Source organism: Anolis carolinensis, chromosome 6, assembly GCF_035594765.1.
Source record: "Anolis carolinensis isolate JA03-04 chromosome 6, rAnoCar3.1.pri, whole genome shotgun sequence".
Taxonomy (NCBI): Eukaryota; Metazoa; Chordata; class Lepidosauria; order Squamata; family Dactyloidae; genus Anolis; species Anolis carolinensis.
In genome coordinates this window covers 75,344,270-75,361,685 of record NC_085846.1, presented here as the reverse complement: position 1 = coordinate 75,361,685, position 17,416 = coordinate 75,344,270, and the positions used below count along the sequence as shown (strand labels likewise).

Sequence of the window (17,416 nt, the reverse complement as noted above, 5' to 3'; positions counted from 1 at the left end):
CTCCTAATTTTACTGATAATTATATTTTAAACAGTTTTATGATGTAAATGTTTCAGTTACATAAATCTTTCGTATGCTGCCTTGAGTCCCAGACTGGGGAAAAGGCAACTGATTATTATCCCATTATGCAAAATAGATGCCTTCTACTACTCTTTCAGACCCATATCCTTGTGCCCAAGCCAAGAAAACAAAGTAATGCCTACTGGGGGACCTTGGACACGTCAACTCTCTCTCAGCTTCAGAAGAAGGCTAACTCTTCTGAACAAATCTTGCCAAGAAACTCCTGTGATAGGGTCACATTAAGTCAGAAGTGACTTGAAGGCACACAACAGAATACAAAGGAAAGACTGTGGCCTGAATCCAATAACTAATTCCAACTAGGGTAGACCATTGATCAATGGGACATATATAACTGTTGACTTACCAAAGATCTATTGAGTCTACAGTAATTTGAATGAGTGATTATATTTACGCTTTTGTGAAGGCATAAGCAGAACAAAGTTGGAAACTTCTGTTGGTGCTGAATGGAATTGCCAAAATGCTGATCAAGGGTTGTTTTTTTGGAAAATTGTACTTCTGAATTCATTCTCCTTTCATTTACTGCCAGTTTGTTTCCATGCCAAATTCAAATTGTCCTGGAATTGGGCTTGAAAAGGGCTATCTGTTCTCTACCACCCAATGATACTTTTGGGCCAATCTGTGCATTGTAAAATGTGCCATGAGGTTAGGTCCAGGACTGTTTTTATATAGGTAAAGGTGCTTTGATGGTGGAAGAAGCCCTGCCCAATTTTGGAAGATTCTCCCCTTCCACATGCAACAGATCACTCATTCAACAGCTTCCCTCCCTTGACATTTTCTGGGGGTTGGGGAATCAGTGCTGAAGATGATAGGGTGAAGATATCAGCAATTTCAGCGAAATATGTCTAAAACTGATTCAAACATGTAGTTTTTCTTTTTTTCACAAGTAACTACTCGGAGTCCAGATAGGGAAGCACTGAAGGTTTATGTTTGTTTTTAATTGGTATTGATAATTGTAACTTTTTCTTATAATTTGTCACTTTTGAGAGCTCTTTTGTTTAGGACTGTGGAAAATCAGCCCATAGAATTAATGGAAGACAATATATGCATTAAACCTCCCATAGAACTTTCCCTTTGTCTTAACTATCGTGCGGATTGGTAGAACAAATGAATCCACTGCAGTGTTTGCAAAAGTTATTACTTGTATCATAATTCCCAGAACCCCCATTCCACATAGCCTGTGGATTCTGAGAGTTAGACTCCTAAAATATAATTTCCCCAGGTTCTGGTTTAACCTTACTTAGTTAAAACTGTTTAAAGTCAGGAGCTGACTAGATTCCTAAATGATCTTTAAGGGAATGTCTACAATGAAAAGTTGCAACGAAGTCTGACTGCATATGGAATTTTCTTCCACACATTCATAGAACTTGTTTGGATAATGATTGATACCAAATGTTAACTCATTTGAGGTCCTTGGAGGAAGAGTTGAAAAGCTGGATTTCATTTTTTTATTTTCAGAGGGACAATCATGTAAGCTTATGTAGGTACTGTTTATGTAGAAGATATACTTTTAAAAGTTACTGTGTAGAGGCCTTTGTGAACAAAGGCTTATTCCATTTGAGCGGTGTCTGTGGAAATTCCCTTGGTGGCCCCGGCCAAGTCACACTCTCTCAGTGTCAGAGGAAGGCAAGAGCAAACTCACTCTGAATAAATTCAGCCAAGAAAGTCCCATGGTACGCCTTTGTTGTTGTTTATTCAGTCAGTCACTTCCTAGTCTTCGTGACCTCATGGACCAGCCCACGCCAGAGCTCCCTGTCGGCCATCGCCACCCCCAGCTCCTTCAAGGTCAAGCCAGTCACTTCAGGGATACTATCCATCCATCTTGTCCTTGGTCAGCCTCTCTTCCTTTTTCCTTCCATTTTCCCCAGCATCATGATTTTTTCCAAGCTTTCCTGTCTTCTCATTATGGGGCCAAGGTACTTCATCGTTGCCTCTAATATCCTTCCCTCCAGTGAGCAGCTGGGCATTATTTCCTGGAGTATGGACTGGTTGGATCTTCTTGCGGTTCAAGGCACTCTCAGAATTTTCCTCCAACACCACAGTTCATAAGCATCTATCTGCCTTTGCTCAGTCTTCCTTATGGTCCAGCTCTCACATCCATGGTTACTACGGGGAATATCACTGCTTTAACTATGCGGACCTTTGTTGCCAGTGTGATTCTCTAATCTTCACTATTTCATCGAGATTGGTCATTGCTCTCCTCCCAACATCTTCTAATTTCCTGGCTGCAGTCTGCGTCTGCAGTAATCTTTGCGCCTAGTAGGCCTTAGGGTCTACATAATCCAGAAATATATTGAAGCTTCAAACCCTGATTTCCCAGTATCCGCCAAGAGTCTACACTTGGAAGGCAATCATACTCGGCCACGAGTGATAGCCTATGATGATGATGATGATAATGATGATGATGATCCCAATATCCTAGTCCAACATTCAGACCACTTCACCATACAGAGTTTCCCAGGATATATAACTTACAGGCACCAAAGACAACTTTCTTATTGGAAATCAAAATGTCTTTACTCTCTCAAATTTCCTCATGCCTTTTTTGTGAAGTATGTGTTGCTAAGCAGAGATGAAGCAACCAAGATAATTCTCAGCCTCTAGGTATGCAAGGCATTTAAAGGCAGGATCAGTTGCCTTAGAAATAATTATTAAGCTGCATTGGAATAGGCTTCATTTCTTTGGCTTGCTATTGCATCTTTAAAGCTAAGAAAAAAGTGCAGGCAAGCAAATCCTGGTGAAGTAGGGTTTGAAGAACAAAGAGAGTGAGTGTGAATGCAGATGGCTAATAATCTCCTTTATTATTTTTAACAGTGGAAACAAATAGCCTGAAGTTTTGAAAACTACAACTCAGCCTGCTCCTGGAATTTCTTGGGTTGTGTTTTCCTGGGTTGGATTCCTTTCCGCCCACTCTTCATAAATAAGTCAGCATGAAAGCTTCCTGCATGCCTTCCTTGATAATATCAGATTGCAGTCAATTATTTGTAGTTTTGGAGAAAGAAGAGTTGGTGTTGTGTAGCATATTCTGCATTTATTTGCTTCTGCTGGAGAGTTTGGAAGCTACCACCTTTTCAAGTACAGAAGTTCTAAATGACTTCATGAGGATACGCAAAACCATGTGAAATAGTGAACTCTATCCAATGAATTATGTCTGGCAGAAGCATCCCATGAAGTTACCCTGGAGGAGCTAGGAAACGTCCGAAGAGCTGAAATTAAATAAATGTTCTCATTCACTCCCCTGACATGTTTATTTGCATCGGAAATGCGGGGAGGGGGGGGATACTTCTTTGCACACTGACCTAAAAATAGATATGACCTAAAAACACATATGTATTGGAATACCTCTTTGCACAATGACCTAAAAACACATATGAAAATGTGTGTATATCAGCAACAGGATTTTCGCCACTATAATCAAAAGCCAGAATTCTGTAGCTGAGGCAAACTGCCATAATCTCCCAAATGTTGGTATTTGTACTTTTTTGTCATCATGAAAGAAGATATGCAAGTACCTTCTTGCACAACATTAATCCCTCTGTGCAAAGTAATATACAGCCATCCAGCATACTCAGCGATAGGATAGCTATTTTTTTTTTCTGGCACATGTTTCACTGATGGAAATTTTACACTCTGCACAACCTATGTTTAATTTCCTTGCTACAGTTTTGACAGGTAAGAATGATTTGTCTTTAGCTAGATGGAAGCCCCAGAATAGTAAAAATTCTAAAGGATGAAACAATAGAGAAAATGCATCAAAATATATGGATTTTAAATTTAGTTTTGTTTGGATATTTTATTTGCAGATCCTTAGAATTTGCACAAGATATACCCCTGAACAAGACACAATGACGTTTTCCGACGGCCTTACACTGAACCGAACTCAAATGCATAATGCTGGATTTGGTCCCCTGACTGATCTTGTGTTCACATTTGCCAATCAGCTCCTGCCCTTGGAAATGGATGACACAGAAACTGGCCTTCTTAGTGCCATCTGCTTAATCTGTGGAGGTTTGTATGAATGGCATAGGTTTGGGATGCAGTATGAGAACAGTAGGCTTGCATTGCTCCAGATTTTCCCAGTGGTCTGCTTTGGCTTTTCCGGTCCCAAAATGGGCACAGGAGAGAGTCCGGGGGTACAGTTGATGGAAGCCAGTTTTTCAAACTATATCCTCCTTACCTTGGTCCTTTTCTTAAGCATTTAAAAAAGAGGGTTCAGACCTCTCTGAATGGAGTAGACTGTGATACAGGTGGTAAAAGAGGTACCCTGAAACTAGGCAGCTTCTTTCCATGAGTAGATCTCTTCGCACAGGAAGTACCCCTGGCCAGTTTTTCAGGTTTTCCCTAGAAGGCAATTTGAGCGGATAGCATGGTTGTGGGTATTATTTATTTATTTACAGTATTTATATTCCGCCCTTCTCACCCCAAAGGGGACTCAGGGCGGATCACAGGACAGACAACAGTACAAATAGAGGCATTTCCCATCTTCGGTGACCTGGAGGTTGTGCTGGATTCCAGCCACGAGGGGGTGCTGTCATTCCATTCTCCGAGTTGAAGAGACTTCCTCCTTTTATGATCACCAGCATTTTTCTGGTATTTCCTTATAGTGCCATTAAAATACCTCCTTGCTTAAGCTGTTTTCGATCTGCTAGGTGGGCAGTGAGCTGGGCTGAAGGTCAGGTGCTCACCCCCGACCCGGGCTTCAAACTGCCAACCTTTCGATTGGCAGATTTATTGCAGCTAGTGTTTAACCTGCTGTGCTAAAGCCCGACACTATTAAAAACACCCAAGAAAAGCAATACAGTTACATTCCCAGTACACCTTACCTGCTGATATAAGTCTATATAGCAGTCAAGGCTGTTTCTGTTCCAAATCCAAAGTAAAACTGGAATGGATCCAAGAAATCAGTACCTTGGGTTGAGATGTCACTGCTTTTTCCAACATCTTTCAGAGGAGATACTTGGCAATGGTTAAGAGATCATAAGGATCAAGTTTAATTTCTTCAACATGCTATTTCAGAGCAGTGGGGACCACACAAGCCTTAAAAAGGGCATTAGTCACCTATGATATCTAGATTTTCATACCCATGTGATCTGCTTTTAATAAAAAGGGTATGCATTAAGAGACTTTAAATGCCTAGCTAGCTTGCCAAATTGTCATTAGGTCAAACAGAGAAATAATAGTACGTCTTAATGTTGTCCATTTATTTCACGTTGCTAAAACCATTATGTCCAAATAGATCTAGTTGCAGAAACAGTTCATATCTGCTTTTCAAAACTTGTACAAACTGTTTTTCCAATCCTGTGTAAAGATTGCTGGGATACAGGGGTGAAAGTGAATTACCCTTTCTTCACAGTCCTCAATCCCAGAGTGAAAATCACAGAAGGGATTTCAATCTGCATTTGATCATGCTCATAGCTTGTCTCCCTTCAGCCACATCTTAGAGCACATCTTCACTGAACTCCTAGGTTAGACGTGCCCAGATCAGTTCCGTGGCAACCAAACGCCACATGAAGATGATAACGCTGAACAAGGCTACCTTAATGCAGCCTTGTCCCGCTTTAATCGACGTTGGGGATAGTCTGAACTCTGATCCAGAATTTGGAGTATCCTCCAACTTTGGGCCCATCTGAACAGTTGAGTTGATTCCAGAATGGAACCAAACACAACTATTCTCACTGCTACTCCGTGTTTCCCGGGCTCAGGCAATCGGGGACATGGGATGGTACTTACTATTCCCTCCCATCCTCAGTGTTGTGGTGGTCTCCTTGATGTCTACCGTTGTGGTGACAGGGCAACCGAAAAAGAGGAAGAAGAGGAATCATCCCCAGTATATTTGGCCAGTGTAGATCCATTGATGCTACTGTAAATCAGACAACAAGAATACATTTTGCTGCTACAGAATCTCTGAATCCAGGACAAGATTTTGCATTTTTCATCCAGCCTTCTGTCTCTGTGCTATAGTTGTGCCAAGAGATTTTGAAAGAAGCCTGAAATAGCTGCATATCATGTTGAAATATTGATAATACAGTGGTCGAGATGATCTTAAATCCCACTTGAGAAAGAGTCAGAAAATTGTGGGACGACCAACATTTCAGAAATCCTGCCTCTCAATTCTAAAGAGGTTTAATTTGAACAAGACGTTTCTATTGGCCTCACATATTGCTTGAGGCACAATCTGAAAGGAGATATGTTAAACAGGAAGCATTAGTGGCAATTCTGGGTCTTTGATGGATTTGCAAGTCCTTAAGAATAAAAATTGTGCTTACTTTATTTCAGTGGTTTGCTGACACCTGCTGGCATACCTAAGCAATAGCAAAGGTCCAAAATTGAGGGATAAAAAAATCACTCTTTAAATAATGTGTTGTACTATTGACTTTTAACCTGCTGGTTTTGTCGTATTTCAGATTTAAATGGTGAATAATTCTAAGTCATTGGTCTCTAAAGAAATACATATATTTGTTAGTGAGAACAATTGGGAAAGAAATGAAGGAAATTTCTATTTATACTTTAAGAACAATTTCAGGATTAGGTTGGATTTGGATTATGGACACCAGAGAAGGAGGAAAATAGGGTTAAAAAAGCAGCATTTGGCAATCACAACTGAAGACAAGTCCAAAAGAATTATATTAACTAAGTTTGTGTGTTCATCCAGACCGTCAGGATCTTGAAGAACCAGCAAAAGTGGATGAACTACAGGAGCCACTGCTAGAGGCACTGAAAATATACATCCGAAAGAGAAGACCCAACAAACCTCATATGTTTCCAAAGATCTTAATGAAAATCACAGATCTACGCAGTATCAGCGCCAAAGGTATGTTACAGTTATTGTCTCTATCGGTGCAGTGTTTAGTATTTGTGTTTCTCTTTTCAAAGCAAACCATATGGAAAGCAGCACATCATATTTTCTTGAAATGAAATAATGAGATCGTAAGTAGCATAGTTAGGAATATTTGGAGCTGCCGTCTAAAATCTATAAGGTTCCTGATTTACATGAAGATCAATTTCATGAACAAGATTTTCCAGTTGAGAATAGTTTGGGGTTTCCACTGCAATGTAGAAGGCAGTGTACAAAGGCTAAATTGCTAGTGTGTGCTCAAGCAATGAGAGCCAGTAGACTAGAGTGATTTGAATATTAGAATCTGGGGACCAGAGTTTGAATCAGCTCTCAGCCAAGGAAAGCCACTGAGTGTCCTTGAGCGAGTCATACTTTCTCAGTCTCGGAACAAGGCAAAGGCAAATTCATCTGAAAAACACTTGCCAAGAAACCCCTTGATGAGCTTACCTTGGAATTACACACAACACACATCTAGGAAATAATAATTATTCTGCATATAGCCATGGAATAAGTCAAAATATTCCAAAGGCTGATTCTGGCTGATCTTGGAAGCCAAGCAGGGTGAGCTCTGGTTAGTTCTAGTGGGCAGACTACCAACAAATACCAGGTGCTACTGGCTATATTTCAGAGAAAGGAACTAGCAAAACCATATGTGATTATTCCTTGCCTAAGAAAACCCTGTGAAATTCATGGGCTCATCATAAGTCAACAGGCGACCCGAAGACACATACAACTATGGAATAGGCTCCTATAGGTCTGGAGCTCTTCTAAGACCTTGCATGCTTGTGTTGTATAAATCTATGCTCAAGAGTTGCACTACCACTCCCTTCTCTTAAACCCTAACATTGAGCAGCCAGCTGTGTACTTTTATCTGCAAATGTGTTTGTTGTTCCTGCAATTCCAGTGAGTCAAATGGTACATTGAAGGTACTGGTGAGTTATTCTGCATCAACCATCCAAGAACATGTGCTTTCGTGTGTAGTAGTTATACTTTCAGCTCTCAATTTACACAGCTGTGAAGTGGATTTTAGCACAATGCAATAGTCAAAATAGTGCAACTGTATATGTAAGGGAGGATATATGTGCATAAAATGCCAACAAGATGCCCCATGCTTCTTCAACAAATGCTGAGAGCTCACACTTCACATACTTGCTTGGCAACAAAGTTGTGATACTTAGACCACAGTCCCAAAGCTAAATCACCCAAAGTTGTCTTTCAGGCACTCTACTATAATCAAAATCTTTACCAAATTATCAATACCCATGGTTACAGACCCTGTCAATTAAGCACATTTCATTGTACTCGGACCATAAAGGTAGATAGTTTATATTTCCGTGGAAGCAAAGAAAGGTTTGGCAGGAAACGTAACAAAGCCTATTGTAACACATTCAAAATGTAAAGTTTTTATGTGGGCTGCAGTTCAATGCAAGTCACAAAGGCTTCTGCTAAATAAAGCTTGTTCTACTTGCCACAAGATTTTTTCTGGGTTTTCCTACAAGACACAACCCTCATCCCCATTCCTTAAAATGATTCAGGAATGTATTTCCCACTTGGATAAATTAAATATGTTGCAAGGCAATGAATTCTCAATATGTAGTGATTGTCCGGCTTCATGCTGTGTATCCTAGAACATGTTAGTTTTTCTCATTTTTGGTTTACAAGAAATAAGTCTCCTTTTAAGACATCTGAGGAGAGTAGTTGATGACTGCGGATCTTGGAGGCCTCTCATTCATAGGGCTAACATAAATCAAAGTCAATGTGATGGCAAATTGCAAAAACAAATTATAAGATTACCCTCAAGTGTCAAGAGAAGTAAGTCAAAAGATGCCACAGAAGGGCAGTATTATTGATCTATGCTGTTTGAATGTGCCTACAGGATATCTGTGGGATTCTACATTGTGCTCTTATGAATTGTTGCTCTCCAACGCCTCCTCAGAGACTATCTTAAGTGGATAAACTTCAAAACCCGTCTATACAATGAGAAACAATGAATCACTCTGCACCACTAAATTAGAGGCTAATTCATTAAGCTCATGAGGTTTTTCTCTCGAATATCCTTTCCACTTAATTCAAGCATTTACTGTTTCTCACAAAACTGTAAGAGTAAAATTTCACTATTGGTTTTCTTTGCGAAGAGCATTATCAGTTTTCAAACTGTTTTCTTGACTTTGAACATGTCTAATTCTTCACAGAATTGAAGCTGATTTTTCCGCTTTATTCATCTCTGTTTATTGTCAAGCAGAGATATCACAGAAATAGGAACCGAGCAACTGAAATGTTACAGCTATAATTGTTGCTCATCTTCATTCAGTAAACTACAGAGATATCATGAATAATTTTTAAGAGCACACCTGACTATTCACTGCATAAAGCCCACTTTAGTATTTTGAAGGTGAAATCTCTAATAATGTTAATGCAGAGCCTGTTTTTCTTCAGCTAAGCATTATGATGCTTCTCAGACATGAAAATAAGTTTGTGTTTGTAGGCTACTAAAGAGAGTTTCAGCACATTAGTGTTTAACCTTTGCACTATGGTTTCAGTGTTTAATAACTTTGTGCTATGGTGCTATACTTAAAAACAAGCAGGGCTTCAACATTTCCACTCAGAATTCCTTTTGGCCTGAGAAATTTTTACGTGACCCTGGGTATATAGTTATATAAGATGGGTTTGAAAATCAAACATTTACTGATAACAAATCAGCATTTGCAAGGTTTGCTAAACAGGTTTTCCTTTTTATGAAGTACATCTGAAGCATCTTCTGCAGAGTCCACAGAGTACACAACAGATTCATGTCAATGTCTAAAACAGCCACTAGACAATGTTGCTATTTTTTTCAGGACCCCAACATTGAGCTAAGAGGTCCCATTTGCGGTGTGGGACCCACAGTTTAAGAAGCAGTGACAGGGAGCTGACATTTGACATACTTCAGATTATAGAAAGGGCTTGCCTTCCTTAAGCAACTCTAATGCAAATATACAGCTAGCTCCATAAAGCATCCATGCCACAAAATAATAAAACAAATGTGGATTATCTGAGTTCCTTGTCTTGTGGGAGCTATCTGTGTTCTCATTTAAAAAGCCTGATTGCAGTAGGTAATAATGTCGTTTTCTGTCTTTAAAAGGTGCTGAACGTGTTATTACCCTGAAATTGGAAATCCCTGGATCCATGCCACCTCTTATCCAGGAAATGTTGGAGAACTCTGAAGGGCATGAGCCCCTGACCCCAAGTTCAACCGGGACAATGGCAGACCACAGCCCCAGCATCTCCCCAAGCTCAGTGGATAATACCAGTCATGCCAGTCAGTCCCCACTGGTGCAATAAGACAGGCTCCAGTGACATTCCCAACCTGCTCTGAACAGGGACGACAGGCAAGAATTGTTGTTAGTGCTGCTTGCTTTCTGGACTTTACACAGCCATTAAAATGCAACAAGGACCAAGAACTTTCCATATGTATCTATGATAGGTATATTATACACACATGCCTTGCAGCTTAAGTAGAAACCACAAACTGTTGAAACACTAAACCAGCTATTTCATGAAACAAGAAACTAGCTAAGCTTCAGGTTTTTTTTTTAACTTCTGAACATCCCCCCCCCCCCCAAAGACTGCAAGGTGACAAGACCGATCTCAAACAAGTGATTAAAATTGTGGTTGTCCCTCTCTGCTGACTTGTACATACAAATATATGGGCCTGTACTTTCTATACTGGATGTTCGGTGCTTTCCTTTTTTTTTTTTTTGGCATACATTAAACAACCCAGGCATCTTGCTTATAAAATGGACAACTTATAAAGTTCTAAGATGGATGTTCTGATTTAGTTAGGATGAAATCTTGTCGCTGCTCTTTTTTACTGGCCTCGGTTTGTATTTCCTTCTTTTCCAGCAAAAAGATACAAAGAAATTCGCTGCACTAGCAGAAGAAGCTTCTGTGTAAGTGTAACTGCCAGATCAGTTATTTGGATGTAATTTGTCCCGCTGTTAATGTCACTTTAAGAGTTACAAAGGGGTTTATTACTTGGTTGACCTCTCTGCATTTAAAAAATACGAAAAGATTTTACTTGGGTTTTAGCCTTCAAGGCAGAAACACTTTCCAGTGTTACAATGTACTATTTTGTTTATTGGTTCACAAGCTATTAGGGGAAAAAATCTTCATGGGATCATGATGACTGGGCATAATCACTACCTCTGAGTTGGTGACACTAGTGAAAAGCGACTCTGGAGAGAAGACCCTTTCTCCGGCCCACAATCCTCCTCTCCTCTCCGCCACTGGAAGGGGACCCAAAAGCAGAGGAGGGCACCTGCCTCGAAGACTTTGTTAAGTAATCACCATAAAACAGAGTGGAAAATGTGGTAGAGTGGTTACCGTTTTTTAAAAGTGTCAGTTTCTTAGGTTTCATTTAAAAGCACTAGTGGATTTTTTTTATATATATTCTAGCAAGTCTGTGATGTACTTTCACTGGCTCTGTTTGTACATTGAGATTGTTTAACAATGCTTTCTATGTTCATATACTGTTTACCTTTTTCCATGGAAATCTCCTGGCAAAGAATAAAAAATATATTTATTTTAACCCCGTGTCAAAAGAAGTGTCTTTCCTAGAAGCCTCCACAACACACGGAAACTCTTTTATAATTTTTTTTAATGTTTAAACTTCATTTCAAAAAGCAGGTTTGACAGTTAAAATGTGTGCTTTTGCACAGCTTTCTAGAACATTTCTACAAGCCGGTCATCAGACAAATACATGACATTTCAATGAGTAAAAAAGAGCATTAAAACTGTAGGTGTCAGAACAAAATGTTAAATGCCTACACACGATAATAAAAACCATCAATTACATCATCACATAAAATAAGTCAAATGTACAAAAAGTCTGCGACAGAAAGGGACAAAAAGGACAACGTAAGGTATTTTGTTGGAAGTTTGGGTGCTCCTCGGGCACGTAATTAATTAAACATAGCAAAATCGTCGTCGTCATCAGACTCTGCAAAATATTTCACTTCTTTTCGAGCCCGACCCGTTCGTGGCGTGGAAGCGGCTTCAGAGGCAAAGTCTGAGGGGAAGATGTCTACATCCGAGTCGGGTTCAAAGGAAGCTTTCTTCATTTTCTGTTTGAAATACATTTAAAAAAAAAAAGTTATGAGCAAAGATCCCACATATGCTGCTTTGATTTTAAGTAGCAGCAATGGTTTGGTTCTACAAAATCCAGATTTCAAAATCCCTACTTCAAGACACAGGTCAAGAAAACAAAATAAAGACAAAAAAGAACATTCACCTTCACTGAACAAGTTACAATGTACTGAATATTGTATTTGACTAGTAACATAAAAGTGTTTATACTTTTTTGCAATTAGTGTTTTAAAAAAAAGGACTTTCAGGATATTACCTTGCTAGGCGGTGTCTTGGGAGTTTTCTTCCCAGGATTGTATTCACCTTCGTTTTCAGAACCAGATGCTTTCCTTTTCTTCGCTCCCCTGCCTTTTCCTACTAAATATAATAAAAGGAAATTATTGCTACATCTAAAAGTTCCTTTATAGGCTTGGGGAAAAATGTGATGGAACTGGAAGTATTTAAATGGCAACTTTTTACAAGAATTGTACATTTATTTACATATACTGAAAGAGCCTCTACATCAGGCATGGGCAAACTTTGGCCCTCCGGGTGTTTTGGACATCAACTCCCACAATTCCTAACAGCCAGTAAGCTGGCTGGGATTTCTGGGAATTGAAGCCCAAAACACCTGGACGGCTGAAGTATTTCCATGCCTGCCCTACACTGTAATAGGATATAAGCAACTTTTCAATGTAAGGTTCGTGACTTACACTGAAGTCAGAAAGAAGAAGCAATAAGAAAGAATGCTCCATAATTAACTTTTTTCTTTTCAAGAAACTTCCAAGACCAGATCTTCACCTATCAGCTCTTTGTATTGGTGCAAACTGAAAGGGAATGCTACCAATTTAGTGGGCCAGTATCTTCAACCAACAAACAAGACTTTAACTATGAAACTCAAATTATGTTTTGTTTCACAGGAATCTCATTTTTGGACCAAAATGCTGCAGATGAAGTAATCCTTTCTTTCATTACTGAGCCAACCAACAGCTACAATGCTCCCTTGTTTTTTCTAGCTATTTACAGCTATCACTATAATAAAATCCTGGACATTAGACCTTTTTGTAAAGAAACACAAGCATGGTCCTACTTTAATCCAGCATCTCGACTCACTAAGTTATTACAACTTTTATCCTCTTGCATTTGTGCACAGGCTTTCAAATTAAAGCTGAATTCACAATAAGAAAAGTAAACATTGATCGACTGAATGCCTACTTTCCTTTAGTCACCTGCCTCGCTTTCCTATAATTCACACTCTCAAAAGTATTTTTCATCAAATTCACAAACAACTCTACAAATTCTCTTCATGCTGCTAATGTGAAAAAGGAAATTCTGTTATATCCACAGGAGCAAAGCACATGAACTATTGAACCGGGAAACACAAAGATCTTCCTGAGAGGGCACTACACAAATCTTTCATGTATTACACTGAATGTTTAGGATTAGTGTTGGGTGTGGAAAGCAGTTGGATGGGGACTTATATACAGGCTCAATCTAGGTAGGGATCAAAAGGATCAGGATTATAGTTTAGAGCGTACGTGTCAAACCCAAGGCCAGCAGGCCAAATCCCGCCCATCATGTCACTTTATATTATTATTATTAATAATAATAATAATAATCATAATAATTACAGCATCCTGTATTCCTTGCCATTAGATATCAGGACTAGGACTGATGGGAGTTGTGATACAAATGTTCTGAAATCCTTTAGTCATCTGCAATGCAGTAATCTGTTCTTTGCAATATGGCAGTGTGCAATATATTTGGGTCTGCCTCTGATGATAAGGAAACTTCATCTGGTCCAAAAAAAGGCATCAAGATTCCTGGTACAGTCCTATGCTTTTGGCATCTATATTGGTTTCCAGTTTATTTTTGGACTCTATTCAATTAACCTTTAAAGACCTAATTAGCTTATGACAAGGTTTCCTGAAAATATCTTCAAATGTAGCAAGGCAGTTAAAAAAAACTGAAATTGAGATCTCTAGAACCCAAATGTAGTAATGGGTCACTAATAGAAAGAGCTCTTTCAATGAAGACACCAAAGTTATGGAACGCTCTATTTGCTTGGCACTTCTGTTATGTCATTTTCAGTAGAAAGTGAGGACCTTTCTATTTTTTCTAGGCTTTTCAGTCTTATGTTTAAAACTTTTTAGATCTGCTGTTCTCTGGTGCTGGTGTTTCAATTTGCTTTATATTTTATTCCCACACTGTATCTTCATATTGTATTGTTCTACTTTATCAGAAAACGACCAACAAAGTACTTGTTACTGGACAGTATCTCAAAAATGAAAATCAACATTATGCTTTAAAGTAGACCAAAAAAAGCACAACTCATTTTCTCCCCATTCCCTGTTTCCTCACAAGAGCAATAATCTAATTGAACTGCATAGTGACATGAAATTCAATTGTGGAAACCTCTGTATTCATAGTTATATAAACCTCATGAATTCATAGTAATGCCACAACTCTTACCTTTGGGAGTCACAATCTTCTTTGGAAGACCAAATTCTGATTCTGAATCAGAGTTTATTATTTCCACCTTCTTGGGTTTAGGAGGTTTTTTCTGCTTCGGTGGGGTGTCTGATGCTAATTTTGCTGCAAGCATAATCAATAAATATATTTCTATAATCAATCCATTTTCCTTCCTGAGAGGAGCATCACCAACATGAAAACTCAACAGAGGTCTTTCTTAATCCTCTCTATACATCAACATATACAAACAAAATACCGTATTTCATAGCATAGCTCACACTTTTTCCTTTTTTTTCATACCGTATATACTTGAGTATAAGCCGAGTTTTCCAGCCCTTTTTAGGGGTAAAAAAGCCCCCCTCGGTTTATACTTGAGTGAGGATCCTGGCCAGCTTATATTTGGGTCAGCTTATACTTGAGTATATACAGTATTTGAATAAATGCAGATTTTTTTACATGAATAAACATGGATCGTTGTACATGAAAAAATAAGACATCCCTTGAAAATAAGCTCTAATATATCTTTTGGAGCAAAAATTAATATAAGACCCAGCCTTATTTTCACTAATGAAATATAATACTGGATATTTATTTTATGCTCTTTCTGATAAATAAAATCTATGTCTTACAGATGAACATTTGAGTATAACTTTGTGTAACAATGGGAAAAAAATCTAATTAAAGCAAATACTAAAATACATCAAGTTTATAACTGATCCACTCATCTTGTGTCTTCAAATGCAGAAATATCCTGCCACTTATCCAATCAGTTTTAAAAATAATTTTGATTTTAAGATAATAAACACACAAAAAACAAAAACATGTTTACAAAAATTGCATACATTTCTTTTTAAAAGAACTAATTACCTAGATTTTAATTGCTACTAATACTACCCTACTACTAAAGGCCTATTACAGGTAACAAAATATAAAGACAAAAAGAAACGAACAAGGACAGACACCTACACAAAAAGAGCAATGCTAATCAGCAAACAAAATAGTCCACTGATCCAATGCTGATGTCACCTCCGTTTTCTGGATGCATGTTCACACAAATTGAAAAAGTGTGGAGATTTATCTATTCGGGTCACAGCTTGTCCGCCCTGCGAACAATTATGAGCTCTGCTCTACACATTATTATGGCCAGTAATGTGTATTTTAGCTATAAAGGGCCACTAGACAACATTTAAGTGGAGTACAATAATGTGGAAAAAATCAAGACACATGCCTTTTTTAGCGACTACAGGTTTACTTGAGGGTTTCTCCGTTGGTTTCTGGGAAAACGACGACGAGAAAACGGGTGCTGAATCTTCCTCATCACTGTCAAACTTTGATGTATCTAAACAGCACCAAAAATTTGATATGTCAGTTCTCACACAAAAATGAAACTGTGAACCCCACCGGCAATGGATCTGGATCAAGCCTGGCATGCATATCTATCATGACCAACTTAAATTATTGTCAGGGTTTGGGGGTGGGGGAAGAGACTGAGAATGATGGGAGTTGCAGTTCACCCACATCCAAAACCCAGTGTATCCGACATCCAGAGAGCCCAATGTATCTCTAACATCCAAAACTAGACAATGACTATTTCTAATAAGTAGTATTACAAAAGATCTAACTCAGACATTGCCAAATACTGAAGCTAGCTAGGATATAAAGTAGGTTAGATACTTAGAATCCAGTTCAATGCCATTCTTACTTATCTATTTGAAATGCTGGCTACTGTAACTTGTGTACTTACCAATGTTGGCTTTCCGAGAATAAGAAGGAAATGCAAACAGGTGGCCAAAGTCTTGACTGGTTTTCTCTGGAGAAACCTTCCTATTTGTAAAAATTGACATTGAAAATACGTTGTACTGTATATGCTGAAAGCATTAGCTGCACTTAGAAAGAAAACACCTCTACACAACCATACTAAAGACCACTCAAATGCAGCTCATCAGTTATGCATACTGGAGCATCACAGTCTCAATTTTTGTGTATACACATCTGAATACAAGCAGGACCTGGTAAGCTATTGTGCAAAGCTTTGTGCTCTTAAGGCCCAGTCTACTGAGAATGTCTACAATGAATGCTTGTAGTATGGAGAGCAGAGGAGATAGAGCTTTCTAATAACAAATGTTTCAAGCTATGTACCCTGGGATTTTAAAAGATCAACATGGTAGAACAATAGGCACTCTATGAAGAACGAATCATGTGCTAAGAGGCAAATAATCACATCCCCTGATTTGTTAGAAATATGGGAGATCTTCTGACATTTAATATATATGGTCCACCCCTTTCATTGTTACCATTTTCGGTTTTGATATCAGTGAAAACTATGCATTGCTTGCCAGATACTAAGCGAAATATTATCCTAAAGTTACTATACTGACTCTGGAGAAGGTTTTGATTTGACGGGAGAAAAGTCATATTCATCCTTTTCAAGGCCATCTGAGGGCACAAATTCATCCTCTCTGTCATTGATAATTGGAGATGTTTTTAATTTCAGGTCATCTAGATCATTATTTTCATTGGCATCTTCATCGTCATCACCATCACCATCAGCATCTTCCTCTTCCGAAAAATCAAAGGTGTACTTGGGCCTTTCAGCTGTGAAAAAAAATGATCCATCTCAATATTTGAATGTTGTTTTATGCTGTACATTTCCCAATATGAAAATGGGGAAGATATTCCTATGTGTCCTAAGACAATGAGCTCTGCACAATATAAGTAAAGATGAAAAATAAAATTTCATTTCCTCCATTATAATTGAAAAAGATTAGGTGGCAACCATAAAGATATGCTTATACTCTACAATCACTGAAGATATAAATTACGCTGCAATCTATTTTACAGAAGGCTATCTAGTTGTATTTTGGTGAACGCACATACAAACCTCAACAAATCCACCTTGGTGAAACTGAGTTAGGCACTCCAAGCAAA

At 38.5% G+C, this 17,416-nt stretch overlaps 2 protein-coding genes across 8 annotated transcripts in view; one reads left to right on the top strand and one right to left on the bottom strand.

Moving 5' to 3' along the window:
- The window catches only part of rarb (retinoic acid receptor beta), a 436,563-nt gene extending 425,083 nt beyond the window's left edge, over positions 1-11,480 (top strand). For all 6 annotated transcript variants that reach the window (XM_062957200.1, XM_062957204.1, XM_062957202.1 and 3 more), the window contains 3 exons: positions 3,882-4,086; positions 6,731-6,889; positions 10,035-11,480. In XM_062957200.1, coding sequence (XP_062813270.1) covers positions 3,882-4,086; positions 6,731-6,889; positions 10,035-10,234 — 564 coding nt within the window. In that variant the 3' untranslated portion in view covers positions 10,235-11,480. The remainder of the gene's footprint in view (positions 1-3,881; positions 4,087-6,730; positions 6,890-10,034) is intronic.
- A 52-nt stretch (positions 11,481-11,532) lies between these two features.
- The window catches only part of top2b (DNA topoisomerase II beta), a 54,552-nt gene continuing 48,668 nt past the window's right edge, over positions 11,533-17,416 (bottom strand). The window contains exons 31-36 of one of the 2 annotated variants that reach the window (XM_062957199.1): positions 16,867-17,083; positions 16,233-16,312; positions 15,717-15,827; positions 14,489-14,611; positions 12,294-12,391; positions 11,533-12,015 (exon numbers count right to left, since the gene is read on the bottom strand). In XM_062957199.1, coding sequence (XP_062813269.1) covers positions 11,854-12,015; positions 12,294-12,391; positions 14,489-14,611; positions 15,717-15,827; positions 16,233-16,312; positions 16,867-17,083 — 791 coding nt within the window. In that variant the 3' untranslated portion in view covers positions 11,533-11,853. Of the gene's footprint in view, positions 12,016-12,293; positions 12,395-14,488; positions 14,612-15,716; positions 15,828-16,232; positions 16,313-16,866; positions 17,084-17,416 lie in introns of both variants that reach the window. The other variant, XM_062957198.1, reaches the window with a different exon arrangement.